The sequence below is a fragment of the Mangifera indica genome, chromosome 12 (assembly GCF_011075055.1).
Source record: "Mangifera indica cultivar Alphonso chromosome 12, CATAS_Mindica_2.1, whole genome shotgun sequence".
NCBI lineage: Eukaryota > Viridiplantae > Streptophyta > Magnoliopsida > Sapindales > Anacardiaceae > Mangifera > Mangifera indica.
In genome coordinates this window covers 12796173-12816879 of record NC_058148.1, presented here as the reverse complement: position 1 = coordinate 12816879, position 20707 = coordinate 12796173, and the positions used below count along the sequence as shown (strand labels likewise).

The window sequence follows — 20707 nt, the reverse complement described above, 5'->3', positions numbered from 1 at the left end:
GAACACATCCCCCAAAAAATAAAGAGACAAAAGATGTTGCATCGTTTTCTACCATCCAAGCGCAAGCTGAAAAGACGGGCTACCGTGATGAAAATCAATAATAATGGGCCAAATGACTATTTCCCACCCAAACTATGAAATGTCAAAGTTCCCCCATTAATTATGAAAATACCGTTTACCCACCTATGAGCAATTAAAATTAACGGTAATAAGGGTAAAATCGTTATTTTATATTTAATATTAAAAATAAATTTAAATATGATTTCATTTCCCCCCCTAAATTTAAAAAACTAACTTTTCTCTCCTAATTCAAGTTTAAAAAGATCACATTTCCCCCCTTAGGGTTTAGTTTCCAAACCCATTCACTTTCTCCGGTGCCATAGCTAGCTGTCACTCCCTCTCGAAGGTTTCTCTTCCACCAATGGCCCATCTCAACCGCACCCCAACCCATCCGGCACCGAGAAACGTCGTATGAGAAGAGAAATCGTCTTCCCACTCATCCGAGAAGATGATTTCTCTTCCTAGATGACGTTTCTCGGTGTCGGATGGGTTGGAGTGGGGTTGAGGTGGGCCGTCGGTGGAAGAGAAACCGTCGGGAGGGAGCGATGGCCGACGATGACACTAGAGAAAGTGAACGGGTTTTGAAACTAAACTCTAGGGGGGAAATGTAATCTTTTCAAACTTAGCTTAGAGAATAAAATGTTAGGTTTTAAACTTTTAGGGGGTAAAATGAGATTAAATTTTTAGGAGTTAGAGTTCTGTTAATTTTAACTGTTTATGAGTAAGTAAACGGTATTTCTATAGTTAATGGGGGGAACTTTGTTAGTTCAACATAGTTTGGGTGGGAAATAGTCCTTTGGCCATAATAATGATATTATGTTGGGTAAGCCACCCAACTTTGGTCTGCCACCAACTTTGGTGTCTTATTATTGCTAGTCTTCTTTGTGGAAATGCAAAGAAGAGTACATGTTATGTTAGGTTTTGAGAATATTTTATTATTAAAATATTATTTTAAAAATTATTAAATATAAATGATATTATGTTTAATAAGATTTAATAAAAATAAGTAGATATAAATAATTATTGTGTTTAGTTAGAGATAATAAAAGAATACTAGTATATTATTTTACTAAAATATCTTTAGATATAATTATTCTAAAATATTTTTTATGTTATTTGTTATATTAATTGAAAATAAGATTATTTTTGTTCTAAAAAAATTAACAAATAAATTATATATTATAATACAATTAAGACTACCTCAATAATCTTTTAATACCTAAAATACAGAATCTTTTAATACCTAAAATGCAGGTAGTAATCAAATTATCTTTTATATTATCTACCACATCATTGTTGATAATAAAAAATTATCAAAATATTTTATTAGTTATAAACCAAACAAAATAATGTAAGTAATAAAAGATAGATTATCAGATTAACCTTTAATACCCCAACCAAACCCACCCTAAAGGTTATGGATTTTATCCCTCTTCCAAAGGATGATCATCACACAATACTAATCGATTGAACATTAATGCCTTCTTTAATCATCCAACTGGGCAACGAGTCATTTATGTTTTAACTGAAAGAGAAATCATCATTGCAATCAAATAAGAAGAGGAAGGACATACTCCTAACGATGATAACACAGAAATACAAAAAATTTCTGTGTCCAGGAAGATGTAAATACATGGTTGAAAAGTTAAATATTTTGGCTTCAATAAGAAGATGTTCATGCTAGTGAGTTAATATGTACCTTAAGTTCAAAAATATGGTAACAACCCTAACAAACAACTTTGAATAAAAATTTTATTTCATCTCAAAACTTTAATGTAAAATATATATATATATATATAAATATTTATATAAATATTTGTCAAATTTTTATAATTTTTCTTATTTGGAAACAAGTTTTTCACCTAAAAAATTCTAACTTATTATAATATAAAATTTATTTTTATTTAAAACTGACACAGTTTGGGGATATTAATGAAAATAGTTTATTTTTTTCCTATTTTATATATATATATATATATATATATATATATATATATATATATATATATATATATAATAGCCTAAAATGTAAAATATTTAAAATACCCTTAAACTTTATACTCACTTAGCTAAACATAAACTCACCTAGTCAAAACAAAAAATTCACCTACTCATTCAATCAAAGTTGAGATATGTGGTGAAATAAGATAGAAATGTAAAATTTTTTAATGACTTTGGCAATGAAAAAGTTGGTTGAGTGGTTGGCCAACAAGCCAAACACCCAGCCAACCAATTTATTTTTAAAAAATGGGTTGGCTAGATGGTTGTCTAGTTGGCTAAGCACCCAACCAACCAATTTTTAAAAAAATTGGTTGGTCGGGTGGGTTGGTGGTTGGCCGACCGGCTAACCCATCCAGCCAATCCGGCAACCCATCTAATCAACCTAAAATCTCAAATTTTTTTCTTTTTAAAGACAAAATCAAATTAAAAAGTGTTTGTATTTGTATAGTAAGAAAAAAAGTGATTATATATATATATAAAAGACAAAAAAAAATATGTAATTTAATTAATATCCCCCCAATTTGGGACCAAAATGAGTAAAACTATAAAAAAGTTTTACTCTCTAATTTTGAATCACTTACAAATTTGCCTTAATATTTATAGGGTATTTTGACCTCTGAAGCATTTGATCAGCTGTATCTTATTTTACATCATACCCAAATTAGTACAATTTATTTTAAGCATATATAAGGTATGAATTTCATATGTGAACATAATTGTTGGTTAGAAAATAGACGGCATTTTAGCAAATGAATTATTCTGTATTGTTAATTTCATGTAGATGCTAACTTTCCTTTAGTTGTAGCATGCTGAAAAGAGCTGTGAAGTTTTGCCAAGAGCCTTATTAATTGCTACATCAACATTATTTAGATAGATAGATGAAATTTACTGAAAGTAAATTCCTGAAGCGCATTACAAATATTGCAAAAGCAACAAGGGAACCGCAATGTGGAGGACAGTTTGAGACAGGTTACTCTGCTTTCCTGCAAATACCATAAATAAAATTTCATTAGCTAGATTAATGCATAACAAATTATCTATGGCTTTTTCAAATCTCTATTACTAATTGAAACGAAATTTAATGATTTCATTCTCCAAACTTCCTAAAGATCGATTTGAATACACATAGAAAAAGGTAGATTTACTCTTGTAATGCATCAAGCATGAATATATACCTGTCGATGCTGCAGATTTAGTTGGCGCCGGAGGTGGAGATGAAAATTTACTTCTTTCCTGCAGCAGCCAAGAACTTTGTTCAGATCAAAACTTGTTGAGTGACTAAAGTTAGATAACTCATGGGTACTCAAATCTTGAAAACTTGATCAAGAAATTGAAAATTGTAAATGTAGAGGGAGATGTGGTACCTCGGGTGGTGGTGTTGGAGAGGGAACCGGAGGTTCTGCAATTGAAGACTTGTAGAATTCGCTTATCTCGTATCTGAAACTACAGCTTGGGGTTATTACTCTCCCGCCCTGCCTTGTTTCACAACAATTTGGCAGAAGTTCATTGGCTTCATTGAGGCACTGTTTGCATTTACTTTCGGTTAAGTCAGGAGTGCACTGAACAAGTCCATATAATGTTAAATTTCCTGAAACTAATTGTTTTCCAGTAGCATACTTGTCCGGACTCCGAGCTGCAGCTTCACTTGTTAGCCTCTGCAACAAGATCTGCCGTGTTTGATTGAACTCTTCAAAATTTCCTGTGATGTTACTTGGCGAATACACAAAAAAATAAGGAGCATTTTCCATTACGCCAGTATAGTCTTCATATGCGTACCGCAACATACAGTTAGTGTATTTTCCATCATCGTATCCGCCGATTGCCATTTTATGCTTGGGACAGAGAAGTGTCAGGTTCCGAGTGGCGAAAGTTATACAATCTCGGCAACTGTCTGGATCCATGTCTGGTCTGCAGATTGCACTTGCATAAACTTTGTCAGAATTTTCCCCATAAGAGGAATTGTAAAATCCATTGTATAGGGCGGTGGTATCGGTGAGGGAATTTAGAAGGTGGTTGAGGTTTGCCTGGTAACTACTATTGGTGGTGTAATTTTGATCGTTGACATAACAGTCATGGTACAGAGATTCTATCTCGGCAGCAATGGTAAGATAAAAATGGTAGAAGAAATACAGAGAGAGAAAGAAACGCAATCTAGAAGAGAATGCCATTATTTTAATTTCTGAAGAGTGCTCGAAAGGTTGAGTGTAGAGAGTTCTGATATATGAATATAGGGTTATTATCAGATACCTTCCTCTTTCCCATAACCTCCTTCATTTTCCAGCTTTCACACAGCTAACACAGCCGCCAGCAACAAAAAGAAATAGAACATGAATGCTGAAATTTGAGGGGAGGTTTTTAAGGCATTTGGAAAGCCTGATACCTCAGAGGAGGAATGTGATCATAACCATGACTTAATTATGTAGGGACTGAACATGATTTCTGTGAAGTTTCCATGTAGGGGACGTCGAATAATTTACAACACCGTGATTGAATGCTGACTAATCACGACTTGTGAAATTTCTATGTGGAAAATGGATCTGGAAGAGTCAATAGTTAAACCCTAAAACACGCTAAGTTGAAAGAGTCAAAAAGAAATATAACTTAATGAGAGAAAGAAAATTATATTGTGTTAAAGCTATCGAGGGGCCACCACGATGAAAACCAATAATAATGACACGGCTTCTGGAATTGACTTTGGTAACCCCCCCAACTTTGGTGTCTTATTTTTAGTCTTCTTTGTGGAAATGCAAAGAAGACTATAGAGGTTATGGATTTTATTCCTCTTCCAAAGGATGATCATCACACAGTACTAATCGAATGAACGTTAATGCCTCCTTTAATCATCCAACTGAGCACCAAGTCATGTATGTTTTAACTAAAAAGAAAATCATCGTTGCAATTAGATGAGAAGAGGAAGGAGATACTCCTAAAGATGATAGTATAGAAATACAAAAACTTCGTATCAAGAAGATGTAAATACATCATTGAAAAGTTATATATTTTGGCTTCAATATGAAGATGTTCATGCTAGTGAGTTAATATGTACCATAAGTTAAAAAATATAGAAACAACTCTAACAAACAACTTTGAATAAAAATTTTATTTCATCTAAAAAATGTAATGTAATATATATATATATATACACACACACACACAAACACACACACATACACATATTTGTCAAATTTTTATAATTTTTCTTATTTGGAAACAAGTTTTTCACCTAAAAAATTATAATTTATTATAATATAAAATTTATTCTTATTTAAATCTCACCTAATTTGGGGATATTAATTAAAATAGTATATTTTTTTCTTACTTTATATATATATATATATATAAAACATAAAATAGTTAAAATATTTTTAGACTTTGTATTTACCTAACCAAATATAAATTCACCCAGTCAAGATATAAAATTCACCTACTCACTCATCTAAAGTTAAGATATGAGGTGAAATGAGATATAAATGTGAAATTTTCAGATGATTTTGATGGTGAGAAGGTTAGCTGAGTAGTTGACCGACCAGCCACGCACCTAGCCAACTAATTTATTTTTAAAAAATTGGTTGGTCAGATAGTTGTCTAGCCGACCAACCTATCGAACCAATCCAAAATCTCAGAATTTTCTCTTTTTAAAGACAAAATCAAATTAAAAAGTGTTTGTATTTGTATAGTAAAAAAAAGGTGATTATATATATATAAAACACAAAAAAAAAGGTAGGTAATTTAATTAATATCCCCCAGTTTGGGACCAAAATGAGTAAAACTATAAAAAGGTTTTACTCTTTAATTTTGAATCAATGATAAATTTGCCTTAATATTTATAGGGTATTCTGACCTCTTAAGCATTTCATCAGCTGTATTTTATTTTACATCATACCCAAATTAGAACAATTTATTTTAAGCATATATAAGGTAAGAATTTCATATGTGAACATAATTGTTTGTTAGAAAATAGACGGCATTTTAGCAAATTAATTTCATGTAGATGCTAACTTTCCTTTAGTTGTAGCAAGCTGAAAAGAGCTGTGAAGTTTTGCCAAAAGCCTTATTAATTGCCACATCAACATTATTTAGATAGATAGATGAAATTTACCAAAAGTAAATTCCTGAAGCACATTACAAAATTGCAAAAGCAACAAGGGAACTGCGATATGGAGGACAGTTTGAGACAGGTTGCTCTGCTTTCCTGCAAATACCATAAATACAATTTCATCAGCTAGATTAATGCATAACAAATTATCTATGGCTTTTTCAAATCTCTATTTCTAATTGAAACGAAATTCAATGATGTCATTCTCCAAACTTTCTGAAGATCGACTTGAATACACATAGAAAAAGGTAGATTTACTCTGTGTAATGCATCAAGCATGAATATATACCTGTCGATGCTGCAGAATTAGTTGGCGCCGGAGGTGGAGGCGAAAATATACTTCTTCTTTCCTGCAGCATCCAGTAACTTTGTTCAGATCAAAACTTGTTGAGTGACCAAAGTTAGACATCTCATGGGTACTCAAATCTTGAAAACTTGATCAAGAAATTGTAAATTGTAAAGGTAGCTTATATGTATATTACCTTGGTGGGCTGTGGTATTGGTTGGTGGTGTTTGAGAGGAGACTGGAGGTTCTTCAATCGCAGAATTGTAGAATTTGTTTATCTCGTATCTGAAACTGCAGCTTGGGGTAATTACTCTGCCGCCTTGCCTTGTTTCACAACAATCTGGCAGAAGTTTATTAGCATCAATGAGGCACTGTTTGCATTGACTTTCTGTTAAGTCAGGGGTGCACTGAACAAGTCCATATAATGTTACAGTATCTGAAACTGGTTCTTTTCCAGTAGCATACTTGAGAGGACCCCGAGCTGCAGCTTCACTTATTAGCGTCTGCAACAAGCTCTGCCGTTTTTTATTGAACTTATCAAAATTTCCCGTGATGTTTCTTAGCGAATACACAAAAAAATAAGGAGCATTTTCCATTACGCCAATATAGTTATAAAATGCATAACGCAACATACAATTAGTATAGCTTCCATCATCGTATCCGCCGATTGCCATTTTAAAGTTGGGACAAAGAAGTGTCAGGTTCCGAGTGGCGAAAGTTACACAGTCTTGACAACTTTTCGGATTCATGTCCGGTCTGCAGATTGCACTTGCATAAACTTTGTCAGATTTTTCCCCATAAGAGGAACTGTAAAATCCATTGTATAGGGGGGTGGTATTGGTGAGGGAATTTAGAAGGTGGTTGAGGTTTGCCTGGTAAGTACTATTGGTGGTGTATTTACCGTTGTTGACATAACAGTCATGGTACAGAGATTCTGGCTTACCAGCAATGGTAAGATGGAAATAGTAGAAGAAATACAGGGAAAGAAAGAATCGCAATCTAGAAGAAGAAGCCATGATTGTAATTTCTGACCAGTGCTCATCAGGTTGACCGTTGAGAGTTTTGATGTGATGAATAAATATAAAAGAGACAAAGTGGAGCCTACTCTTATTACAGTAAAAATAAGTGGCTGCCTTTGAAATAGGCAGCACATTAAGAGACTTTTACATATACATGACTAAGTGGTGACGGTGGATATCAGTCTCATTCCACTTATCCCATCTCTTCATTTATATTTTATACAACATGCTCATCATCTTTTTCTTTTTTTTTTTAAAGCTTTAATTACTTTTTTATTGTCTTATTCTTCGTCTTCAATAAATTCATTAATTAAAATTGCCACTTTTTTCTAATAAATTTTTTTATCCAAATCAGATCATTTCTTTGAAATATAACTAATCATATGAATAGATAAATTTTTAAATACAGATTATTTAAATTGATATTATTTTATATATAAAATCTCTTCTTTTATCCTTTAAATTACCTTTTAAAACTATCCCAACACCATGCTGATGAATTTCATTTCATTCTCTCTCAATTGGGTCCCTTTTGCTTCCATTATTTTAAATTGATTGGATATTACTGTCTCTGGTCACCTACACTTTACCTATTTCCTTTATTAAAAAAAAAGAACTCTCCCATTCGCTTTATATTTTATGTCTTTGTATCAATCTTCACATCTTCTTCTTCTTCTTCAATAATAATTAATTTTCTTTCTTAAAAAAATTATGCATCAGCCCCTTTGCTTTTACGTTTAAGACAAGACTCTTTTTACTGAAATTAGCTTATACTTATTTGTCTAACAAGAATTATCTTATTTTCATACTATTGAGATAAAGAATTTATTCACATGTAGATTTTGATCTATCAGGGTCATGATTTTGGCATTTCGACCACCTCCCTGAATCAAAATTTACATATAATATACCTATTATGCCCGTATGTAATTCAAGGCATAATTATTTTAATTAATCACTATATATTATATATGATAACATTTTCCACCATTTGAGTGTTTGCACAAGTGGGGTTTTGGATGTAAACATTGAAGGGATGACAATTCAACTCGGCCATCTTTGGACATCAAATTCTTATCAAATTGTCACAAAATAAATTATAACAATAGTAATAATGCGATCTTCCAAGTGCTTTTGGAAATCTAAGTGAATTCCTAAGGTATTTTATTATATTTATTATTGTGGACTTTATATTATAGTTAGTCAGTTGGACCACCATAAGAATTTATTAGTACTGAATATATATTCAGATTTTGACTGGTCAAATTAGGCATGATGACTGAGCTTTTTTGTTTATGTTTTTAAAAATTAAAAGAAAATTCAGGGTTTTCTTTTCCTTACAAGGAACACAGGATTTATCAAGAAGCTTGACTATGCTATATATATTTGCAGTTTTTCATTCATATTCTAAGTTTGGGCAGTCGTCAAGATTAAATTCTTATTTGGGTTGTCAACTGTAATTTTAAATAATAAAATTATATATATTTATTTTTAAATATATATATATATATATATATATATATATATATATATATATATATATAATATATGTTATCATATAATTAAATAATTTTAAAATAAAAATAAAATAATATTCAATCATATTATTATACATATAAATTTATACTAATTTATGAATTTAAAATATTGTGCTTCGAGTGGTTATACTTTTTTATCTTTGCCTGTAGTCTCATAAGAACACTAATCAAAGACTATAAAACTAACTGATAAGATTTCTTTGATCTCTCACAATTTTCTCCGGCCTTTTAATCAGTACTATTCACTAAGTATTACTTGTGATGCTAAAATATTAAGTAAATTGGATATATTTTATTATCCGAAAATTTTTGTCCAATTATTTTTTATCATATATATATTTTTTTAAATTTTATTTTTGTTAATTGTCTACTGTACATCTAACATTATTACAATTGACGGTTCGTTGATTTGCTTTTGCTCTAATCTTTGAAACCGAAGTTCCATTTAAGTTTAAAAAGTCAATTTGAGTGAATGCTGACTTGTCACATCTTGTTAAATTTCTACATAGAAGAGTCAACAGTTAACCTATAAAGCACGTGAAGTTGAAAGAGTTAAAAAGAATTATAATTTATTTCCACGTAATATCAGTGAAATTCCAAAGTTATATATGTTAATTTTTAAAAATTTAAACATTTATTTATCATCCAATTTTTGTTAAAGTTAAGAGTAAAATTATTATTTTATCAATAATATTAAAAAAAATTATAATTTTATCTCATTTTTCCTATAAGTTTTAAAAACTTGCAATTTCACTATAATATAAATTTTTTCAATTTTGAAAAGTGATATTTCCTATTAAATCCTTAAGTTTTTTTCCCTCTCTTTGACGACTATCCAACGACGGTGGTCATTTGAAGACGAGACTAAGAGACGTGTCTCATCACGAAGAGACGTCTCCGTCGACAAAGAAACGTCTACCAATGGGAGATGTCTCTTCGTTTCATTTTCAAATTGTCACCATCACTGGATAGTTGCTACAGAGGGAAAGAAACCTATGGATTCCTGGGGGGGTATTTACTCAATGAAATAAATAAATAAATATCAAAATGTCTTTACAATATAAAATATCTAAAAACCCTCCATATTTACCCTAAATTATTTTAACCCCCCATACTTGTCAAACATTGCATTTAACCCCCATATTATGACATAAAAACTAAACTTAACAAATAAAATTAAGTTTTAGGCTAAGATTGACATAAATACCTTTTTTCGATAAATAGTATTTTTTCGAGTCGAATTTAAAAATACGAACTTCTTTCGTCCGACCGAATCCCTACTAATTGATCTTGAATAAAAATGAAAGTGAGAGTGAGTGTTTGAGTAATATGAGAAGTGTGTGTAAATAAAGTGAGTGAGGAGAGTTTATATAGATGAGAGGAAAGGTAATTTTGATATTTTAGAAAAAGTAATGAAATAAATAAATAAATATCAAAATGCCTTTACAATGTAAAATATCCAAAACCCCCATATTTACCCTAAATTCATTTAACCCCCATACTTGTCAAACATTGCATTTAACCCCCATATTATGACATAAAAACTAGACTTAACAAATAAAATTAAGTTTTAGGTTAAGATTGACATAAATACCTTTTTTTGATGAATAATATTTTTTCGAGTCGAATTCAAAAATACGAACTTCTTCTGTCCGAACGAATCTCTACTAATTGATCTTGAATAAAAATGAAAGTGAGAGTAAGTGTTTGAGTGATATGAGAAGTGTGTAATAAAAGTGAGTGAGGAGGGTTTATATAGATGAGGGGAAGGGTAATTTTGACGTTTTAGAAAAAGTTTGAAATAAATATATAAATATCAAAATGCCTTTATAATGTAAAATATCCAAAAACCCCCCATATTTATCTAAAATTATATTTAACCCCCATAGTGAGTGAGGAGAGTTATATAAATGAGGGGAAGGGTAATTTTGACATTTTAAAAAAAGTTTGAAATAAATAAATAAATATCAAAATACCTTTACAATGTAAAATATCCAAAAACCCCCCATATTTATCTAAAATTACTTTAACCCTCATAGTGAGTGAGGAGAGTTATATAAATATGAGGGGAAGGGTAATTTTGATATTCTAAAAAAAGTCATGGGCATTTTGTTAGGAATAGTGAATTTGGGCATTTTGGCTTAGAAATAGTGATTTTGGGCATTTTTGCTTAATGGAAGGGTATTTTGGCCATTTTTTAAAATTTCCCTATTATTAAGATCTCAAATTAGGAGCTTTGGCCTCCCAAATATTTTGAATTTTGATTCATCTATCAAAAGATTTTTTTTAGTAAAATTCTGTTGTTAAATGATGAAAATTTGATAATATATTGATTAATCAGTTTAGTAAAACGATAATTCTAATCCAAAAAATTTGACAATTTTTCCGTCATTAAGCATGAAAACGTAGAAAGTGTGATCGTGTTTTTACTTACTGTTTATCATAGGTTTTGGAGTTGAAAATTTTTAAATTTTTTGTAAAACATTTGTTTTTTTTACTATGTCTTTATAATCCATATAATGTTGCTAAAATTTTCCCGTGCTTTTATGCAATAAAAAGGTTTAAAATTGCAGTGAATTTGAAATAAACACCGAATCCCTTAATAGTATTTGTAATTTACTGAATTATCCAGAACTACAGCCTACTATTCTATTGCCTGGAAGTTGCTCCCACGAGACCCATTTCAACTTCACTCACTATCTAGGATATGGCTCTGTAATTGTAACGTCATTTCGTGATAATGGGGCGCCTTCAATTCGGCGTCGAATTAAGTTATTTGACCCAGGCTGCTCAAAAGATGATGGTGTCGTCCGTGATTCTTTTTCGGTTTGCATAAAGAATCCAGGTTTTTTAGGCGCTGGGAGATTGACAGAGTCGCTGTTAAGCATATGAACAACTGAGCCTATGGTTGGTCTGTCAGATACACTTTCCTGAACACATAACAAAGCAATGTAGATGCATTTCATCATTTCAGTTGTTGGATTATCCCTCATAGTAGGATCAATAAGATTTGCAGCTGATCCTTCATTCCAGCTTTTCCATGCCTGTAAAATTATAACAAAATTCGCCATCAAATTAGACATATTTCTGGCTCATATAGAATTGGAGCTAAATTGCTTTTGTACTCACATGGGTTAGAAGGTCTTCCGATTCGTCCTGGATTTCAAAGCCACTCCGCTTCTGACCACTTACGATTTCTAAAATTAGAACGCCAAAGCTGTACATGTCTGACTTAACTGAGAATTGCCCATGTTTTATATACTCTGGAGGCATATACCCACTGCATATAATCAGAAATTTCCACCATTTTGTCAGAACAATTTCCACTATATGTAAATAGTTAAGCTTTGTTTATACTTACAAGGTCCCCACGACTTGATTTGTGTTACCTTGACTCTGATCCATTTCAAACAATTTTGCCATACCAAAATCAGAAATTTTTGGATTCATGTCTGCATCTAACAAAATGTTACTTAATTTGAGATCACGGTGAATAATTCGAAGTCTTGAGTCTTCATGGAGATAAAGTAGCCCCCGAGAAATGCCTCCTATGATCTTGTAACGCCTTTCCCAGTTCATATATTCATGGTTGATTGGTTCTACAATTTGAAACATTAAAGGATTTGAAATCAAAAACAGCAAACTGCTTGATGAATGAGAACAGAATTACAATCTTACTGGATATGTAGTGATCGAGGCTTGAATTAGGCACAAATTCGTAGATGAGAATCCTTTCATTTCGTTCCAAGCAGAAGCCAAGGAGCCTAACCAAATTTCTATGCTGAAGCTTGGCAACTATTTGGACCTCATTCTTAAATTCTACTTCTCCTTGATTAGAATGTGAAGACAATCTCTTAACAGCTACTTGTTGTCCGTCGGAAAGCATGCCCTGGAATATCAAGAAAATGTAAAAGCTTGCCTTCAAGAAAATTATCAAAGCCTTACATTCAACACCTTTTTACATTGAAATTACTTACCTTGTATACTGCTCCAAATCCACCTTGTCCAAGCTTATTATCATCAGAGAAGTTGTTTGTGGCAATCCTGATGGTGCTGAAGTCGAACTGTAAGGACGCTGTACCTATTATATCTTCCACATCTTTAAGAGATCAAGTAGTAAACAACAATAATTTAGTCTTACTATGTAAAAAATCTTCTTCAGATACAGAAGAAAAGAGCCCGAGTCTTCTGAATCATTAGAACAAAAACAAAATGAACTTACTTTGATCTTTCTTCTCCGCTTTCCTCCATCTTACAAAGATAATGATGCCTATGATTAGTGTCAATGATATAGCAACCGAAACAACCACAATAATGATGAAATTATTGTTCTTCTTTCCTGCAGCATCCAAGAACTTTGTACAGATCAAAACTTGTTGAGTGACTAAAGTTAGATATCTCATGGGTACTCAAATCTTGAAAACTTGATCAAGAAATTGAAAATTGTAAAGGTAGAGTGAGTTGTGGTACCGGGTGGGGGTGTTGGAGAGGGGACTGGAGGTTCTGCAATTGAAGACTTGCTAAATTCGCTTAGCTTGTATTTGACACTACAGCTTGGGGTTATTACGCTCCCCCCTTGGCTTGTTTCACAACAATTTGGCATAAGTTTATTGGCATCATTGAGGCACTGTTTGCATTTACTTTCAGTTAAGTCAGGAGTGCACTGAACAAATCCATATAATGTTAAAATTCCTGGAACTACTTGTTTTCCAGTAGCATACTTGTCAGGACCCCGAGCTGCAGCTTCACCTGTTAGCCTCTGCAACAAGCTCTGCCGTGTTTGATTGAACTGTTCCACATTTTGTGTGATGTTACTTTCCTCATGCACAAAAAAATAAGGAGCATTTTCCGCTGCGCCATTATAGTCATAATATGCGTAACGCAACATACAAGTAGTATATTTATTATCATCGTATCCGCCGATGGCCATTTTATGCTTGGGGCAGAGAAGTGTCAGGTTCCGAGTGGCAAAAGTTACACAATCTCGGCAACTGTCTAGATCCCTGTCTGGTCTGCAGATTGCACTGGCATAAACTTTGTCAGGTTTTTCCCCATAAGAGGAATTGTAAAATCGATTGTATAGGGGGGTGGTGTTGGTGAGGGAATTTAGAAGGTGGTTGAGGTTTGCGTGGTAAGTACTATTGGTGGTGTAATTTTGATCGTTGACATAACAGTCATGGTACCGAGATCTTAGGTCAGCGGCAATGGTAAGATAAAAATAGTAGAAGACATACAGAGAAAGAAAGAAACGCAATCTAGAAAAGAATGCCATGATTTAATTTCTGAAGCGTGCTCGAAAGGTTGAGTTTAGAGAGTTTTGATATATGAATATAGGGTTATTATCAGATACCTTCCTCTTTCCATAACCTCCCTCGTCTTCCAGCTTTCACACCGCTAACACAGCCGCCAGCAACAAAAAGAAATAAAACATGAATATTGAAATTCGAGTGGAGGTTTTTAAGAAATTCTGATACTTGGGGAGGCATTTAGAAAGCCTGATACCACAGAGGAGGAATGTGATGATAACCATGACTTTATTATGTAGGGATTGAACATGATTTCTGTGAAGTTTCCATGTAGAGGAGTCAAATAATTTAGAACACCGAGCAAGAATGCTAACAAGTCACCTCTTGGAAGAGTCAATAGTTGAATTCTAAAGTACGCTAAGTTGAAAGAGTCAAAAAGAAATATAATTTAATTAGAGAGAAAATTATACTGTAACGATTTTAACAATGGAAAGGTCGGCTGAGTGGTTGGTTGGTCGGCCAAGCATTCAAACAACCAATTTATTTTTAAAAAATTGGTTGATTGGGTGGTTGTCAAGCCAAACCAAGCACCCAACCAACTAATTTTTTTTGTTTTAAATCGGTTGGTTGGATGGATTGGCAGTTGACCAGCCAGCCCAAAATATTAAATTTTTTTTTTTAAAACAAAATCAAATTAGAAAGCGTTTGTTTTTTTTATATAGTAAGAAAAAAAGTGATTTTATATATATATAAAAGACAAAAAAGAGTGGGAAATTTAATTAATATCCCCCAGTTTGGGACCAAAATGAATAAAACTATAAAAAGGTTTTACTCTTTAATTTTGAATCACTGACAAATTTGCCTTAATATTTATAGTGTATTTTGACCTCTTAAGCATTTGATCAGCTGTATTTTATTTTACATCATACCCAAATTAGAACAATTTATTTTAAGCATATATAAGGTATGAATTTCACATGTGAACATAATTGTTTGTTAGAAAATAGACGGCATTTTAACAAATGAATTATTCTGTATTGTTAATTTCATGTAAATGCTAACTTTCCTTTAGTTGTAGCATGCTGAAAGGAGCTGTGAAGTTTTGCCAAGAGCCTTATTAATTGCCGCATCAACATTATCTAGATAGATAGATGAAATTTACTAAAAGTAAATTCCTGAAGCACATTACAAATATTGCAAAAGCAACAAGGGAACTGCAATATGGAGGACAGTTTGAGACAGGTTACTTTGCTTTCCTGCAAATACCACAAATACAATTTCATTAGCTAGATTAATGCATAACAAATTATCTATGGCTTTTTCAAATCTCTATTTCTAATTGAAACGAAATTTTATGATGTCATTCTCCAAACTTTCTAAAGATCGATTTGAACACACATAGAAAACGGTAGATTTACTCTTGTAATGCATCAAGCATGAATATATATACCTGTCGATGCTGCAGATTTAGTTGGCGATATACTTCTTTCCTGCAGCATCCAAGAACTTTGTTCAGATCGAAACTTGTTGAGTGACTAAAGTTAGATATCTCATGGGTACTCAAATCTTGAAAACTTGATCAAGAAAATGAAAATTGTAAAGGTAGCTTATATGTATTTTACCTGGGTGGGTTGTGGCATTGGTTGATGGTGTTGGAGAGGAGACTGGAGGTTCTTCAATCGAAGAATTGTAGAATTTGTTTATCTCGTATCTGAAACTACAGCTTGGGGTAATTACTCTGCCGCCTTGCCTTGTTTCACAACAATCTGGCAGAAGTTTATTAGCATCAATGAGGCACTGTTTGCATTGACTTTCTGTTAAGTCAGGGGTGCACTGAACAAGTCCATATAATGTTACAGTATCTGAAACTGGTTCTTTTCCAGTAGCATACTTGAGAGGACCCCGAGCTGCAGCTTCACTTATTAGCGTCTGCAACAAGCTCTGCCGTGTTTGATTGAACTTATCAAAATTTCCCGTGATGTTTCTTAGCGAATACACAAAAAAATAAGGAGCATTTTCCATTACGCCAGTATAGTTATAAAATGCATAACGCAACATACAATTAGTATAGCTTCCATCATCGTATCCGCCGATTGCCATTTTAAAGTTGGGACAAAGAAGTGTCAGGTTCCGAGTGGCGAAAGTTACACAATCTTGACAACTTTTCGGATTCACGTCCGGTCTGCAGATTGCACTTGTATAAACTTTGTCAGATTTTTCCCCATAAGAGGAACTGTAAAATCCATTGTATAGGGGGGTGGTATTGATGAGGGAATTTAGAAGGTGGTTGAGGTTTGCCTGGTAAGCACTATTGGTGGTGTATTTACCGTTGTTGACATAACAGTCATGGTACAGAGATTCTGGCTTACCAGCAATGGTAAGATGGAAATAGTAGAAGAAATACAGGGAAAGAAAGAATCGCAATCTAGAAGAAGAAGCCATGATTGTAATTTCTGACCAGTGCTCATCAGGTTGAGCGTTTGAGAGTTTTGATGTGATGAATAAATATAAAAGAGACAAAGTGGAGCCTACTTTTATTACAGTAAAAATAAGTGGCTGCCTTTGAAATAGGCTGCACATTAAGAGACTTTTACATATACATGACTAAGTAGTGACGGTGGATAGCTTTAATTACTTTTTTATTGTCTTGGTCTTGGTCTTCAATAAATTCATTAATTAAAATTTCCACTTTTTTCTAATAAAAAATTTTATCCAAATCAGATCGTTTCTTTAAGATATAACTAATCATATGAATAGATAAATTTTTGAATTCAGATAATTTAAATTTATATATAAAATCTCTTCTTTTATCATTCAAAGTACCTTTTAAGAGTATCCCCACACCATGCTGATGAATTTCATTTCATTCTCTCTCAATTGGGTGCCTTTTGCTTCCATCATTTTAAAATTGATTGGATATTACTGTTTCTGGTCACCCACACTTTACCTATTTCCTTTATTAAAAAAAAAAACTCCCCCATTCGCTTTATATTTTTTGTCTTTGTATCAATCTTCACATTTTCTTCTTCTTCAATAATAATAATTAATTTTCTTTCTTAAAAAAATTATGCATCAGTCCCTTTGCTTTTACGTTTAAGACAAGACTCTTTTTACTGAAATTAGCTTATACTTATTTGTCTAACAAGAATTATCTTATTTTCATACTATTGAGATAAAGAATTTATTCACATGTAGATTTTGATCTATTAGGGTCATGATTTTGGCATTTCGACCACCTCCCTGAATCAAAATTTACATATAATACACGTATTATGCCCTTATGTAATTCAAGGCATAATTATTTTAATTAATCACTATATATTATATATGATAACATTTTCCACCATTTGAGTGTTTGCACAAGTGGGGTTTTGGATGTAAACATTGAAGGGATGACAATTCAACTCGGCCATCTTTGGACATCAAATTCTTATCAAATTGTCACAAAATAAATTATAACAATGGTAATAATGCGATCTTCCAAGTGCTTTTGGAAATCTAAGTGAATTCCCAAGGTATTTTATTATATTTATTACTGTGGACTTTATATTATAGTTAGTCAGTTGGACCACCATAAGAATTTATTGGTATTGAATATTTATTCAGATTTTGACTGGTCATATTAGGCATGATGATGACAGAGCTTTTTTGTTTATGTTTTTGAAAATTAAAAGAAAATTCAAGGTTTTCTTTTCCTTACAAGGAACACAGGATTTATCAAGAAGCTTGACTATGCTATATATATATTTGCAGTTTTCCATTCATATTCTAAGTTTGGGCAGTCATCAAGATTAAATTCTTATTTGGGTTATCAACTGTCATTTTAAATAATAAAATTATATATATTTATTTTAAATAAATAAATATATATATATATATAAAATATATGTTATCATATAATTAAATAATTTTAAAATAAAAATAAAATAATATTCAATCATATTATTATACATATAAATTTGTACTAATTTAAGAATTTAAAATATTGTGCTTCTAGTGGTTATACTTTCTTATCTTTGACTGTAGTCTCATAAGAACACTAATGAAAGACTATAAAACTAACTGATAAGATTTCTTTGATCTCTCGCAATTTTCTCCGGCCTTTTAATCAGTACTATTCACTAAGTATTACTTGTGATGCTAAAATATTAAGTAAATTGGATATATATTTTTATCCGAAAATTTTTGTCCAATTATTTTTTATCATATATATTTTTTTAAATTTTATTTTTGTTAATTGTCTACTGTACATCTAAATTATTACAATTGACAGTTCGTTGATTTGCTTTTGCTCTAATCTTTGAAACCGAAGTTCCATTTAAGTTTGAAAAGTCAATGCGAATGAATGCTGACTTGTCACATCTGGTTAAATTTCTACATAGAAGAGTCAACAGTTGACCTATAAAGCACGTGAAGTTGAAAGAGTTAAAAAGAATTATAATTTATTTCCACGTAATATCAGTGAAATTCCAAAGTTATATATGTTAATTTTTAAAAATTTAAACATTTATTTATCATCCAATTTTTGTTAAAGTTAAGAGTAAAACTATTATTTTATCAATAATATTAAAAAATTATAATTTTATCTCATTTTTCTTATAAGTTTTAAAAACTTGTAATTTCACTGTAATCTAAATTTTTTCAATTTTAAAAAGTGATATTTCCTTTTAAATTCTTAAGTTTCTTTCCCTCTCTTTGACAACTATCCAACGACGGTGGTCATTTGAAGATGAGACTAACAGACGTGTCTCATCACGAAGAGACGTCTCCGTCGACAAAGAAACGTCTACCAATGGGAGATGTCTCTTCATTTCATTTTCAAATTGTCACCATCACTGGATAGTTGCTAGAGAGGGAAAGAAACCTATGGATTCCCCGGGGGTGGGGGGGAGGGGAGTCGTTTTTCAAATTAGAAAAGTTGAGACTGAAGTGAAATTGTTGTTTTCAAAACTTAGGGAGGGGGGGGGGGGGGGGGGAATAAAATTATAATTTTTAATATGATTGATAAAATGACAATTTTACCCTTGACTCTAATAAAAAATTTTAATAGAAATTAGGTGATAGATGAGTGTTTATGTTTTTTAAAGTTAACGTATGAGTTTGAGATTTCACTATACCATGAGTGAAAATAAGTCTTTGGGCCTATAATTTAATGAGATAAAGAAAATTATACTGCGTTTCAACTATTTTTTATAAGGACCAGTGTATGATAGTATTGTAATTGAATTATGTATCGTATCATATATCGAAAATTTAATTCATGTATCATATATCACAATATAAAGGTTATTCTTATTTATAACTTAATAAAATTGGGATCACTATTTTTATGACTACATGATATAGAGTAAAATTATACAGGGGTTTTATTCTATAACTTTGTAATAAAACTATGTACACAAATAATGACATGTCATCATATGATTTAGTATTGTTTTATTTCTAATTTAAAATTATCTAATTACATGGTGATATATCATTAGTTATATACAAAATTATACTCAGAATTTTGAATCAATGATTAATAATTATTTTAGTATTTATAGGATATATTAATATCTAAAACATTTGTTCAACTGTATTTTATTTTACATCATTATTAATAAATGAATTAATATTTATTATAAATGTATATAACATTATTCTTTATTTTAAACACAACATTTATTTTAAACACAATGTGAATTATAAGGATATGTCTATGAACAACTATGAGCAAATATGCTAAATAATGCTATGAAATTCATATGTGAACATAATTGTTTGTTCGAAAATAGACGGCATTTTTAGCAAGTGAATTATTTTGTTTTGTTAATTTCATGGAGATGTTAACTTTCCTTTAGTTCTAGCATGCTGAAAGCCTTACTTGGTAAAAATGTGTATAATTCATGTTTCTATTTAATGCGTGTATTAAATATAATGTTCGAATTTTTTTAACTCGAAACATATTAAATACGTATTTTATAGGTTTTTCATATTAAATATGTATTAAACGGTCATTTTATTCATTTTTCCTTTTCTTGAATTTTTAAAAAATCTAAAACGACATCATTTTGATGCCTAAGTCTAAAATACAAAAAAATCCTTTTAATTTTCAATTAATTACCATAATTTTGACCAAAAAAACCCATTTTTTTCAAATCTTTAATCTCTCCATTCATTACATCAAGTTTATATTCATAACAACAATAAACATTTTTTCATATAATTTTTCTTACACCAGATAGGTGTCTTTCTTTTTGTTGGGCTCAACTTTTCATTTTTGTTATTCTCAGAAAAGGTAAACTTTGATTGTTTTTTCCTTTATTTGTTTATAACTTTGTTATATTTGTAATTTCTTTAAGACCAAAAGACTTATTCTCATTTAAGGTTTAGTGAAAACCTAAACTCATACAATCTAACTTTCAAAAACCAAATACTCACAAATTTGTTAAAATTCATTGTTAGAGTTAAAGGAAAAA

General features: G+C 31.3%; 4 protein-coding genes and 1 long non-coding RNA gene across 5 annotated transcripts; all 5 read right to left on the bottom strand.

Annotated features, from left to right (window-relative positions):
• Positions 1-2909: 2909 nt before the first annotated feature.
• Positions 2910-4604, bottom strand: LOC123192259 (cysteine-rich repeat secretory protein 38-like). Its single transcript, XM_044604740.1, has 3 exons — positions 3426-4604; positions 3237-3294; positions 2910-3044 (listed from the first exon to the last, which is right to left on the bottom strand). Exons 1-3 carry the CDS (start codon positions 4227-4229, stop codon positions 2974-2976), a joined length of 933 nt encoding a protein of 310 aa, XP_044460675.1. The 5' UTR covers positions 4230-4604; the 3' UTR covers positions 2910-2973.
• Positions 4605-6098: 1494 nt separating this feature from the next.
• On the bottom strand, positions 6099-7513 carry LOC123192261 (cysteine-rich repeat secretory protein 38-like). The gene is made up of 3 exons (XM_044604743.1): positions 6640-7513; positions 6447-6507; positions 6099-6253 (listed from the first exon to the last, which is right to left on the bottom strand). Exons 1-2 carry the CDS (start codon positions 7457-7459, stop codon positions 6464-6466), a joined length of 864 nt encoding a protein of 287 aa, XP_044460678.1. The 5' UTR covers positions 7460-7513; the 3' UTR covers positions 6099-6253; positions 6447-6463.
• Positions 7514-11595: 4082 nt separating this feature from the next.
• On the bottom strand, positions 11596-14287 carry LOC123192255 (putative receptor-like protein kinase At4g00960). Its single transcript, XM_044604733.1, has 7 exons — positions 13471-14287; positions 13223-13339; positions 12978-13099; positions 12679-12889; positions 12362-12599; positions 12130-12280; positions 11596-12044 (listed from the first exon to the last, which is right to left on the bottom strand). The coding sequence occupies exons 1-7, from the start codon at positions 14270-14272 to the stop codon at positions 11697-11699; spliced, it is 1989 nt and encodes a 662-aa protein (XP_044460668.1). The 5' UTR covers positions 14273-14287; the 3' UTR covers positions 11596-11696.
• Positions 14288-15370: 1083 nt separating this feature from the next.
• On the bottom strand, positions 15371-15754 carry LOC123192262. The gene is made up of 2 exons (XR_006496844.1): positions 15697-15754; positions 15371-15502 (listed from the first exon to the last, which is right to left on the bottom strand). It is a non-coding gene; the product is annotated as an uncharacterized LOC123192262 (long non-coding RNA).
• A 52-nt stretch (positions 15755-15806) lies between these two features.
• On the bottom strand, positions 15807-16718 carry LOC123192080 (cysteine-rich repeat secretory protein 38-like). Its single transcript, XM_044604545.1, has one exon. The coding sequence runs from the start codon at positions 16686-16688 to the stop codon at positions 15807-15809; it is 882 nt and encodes a 293-aa protein (XP_044460480.1). The 5' UTR covers positions 16689-16718.
• Between the last annotated feature and the right edge of the window lie 3989 nt (positions 16719-20707).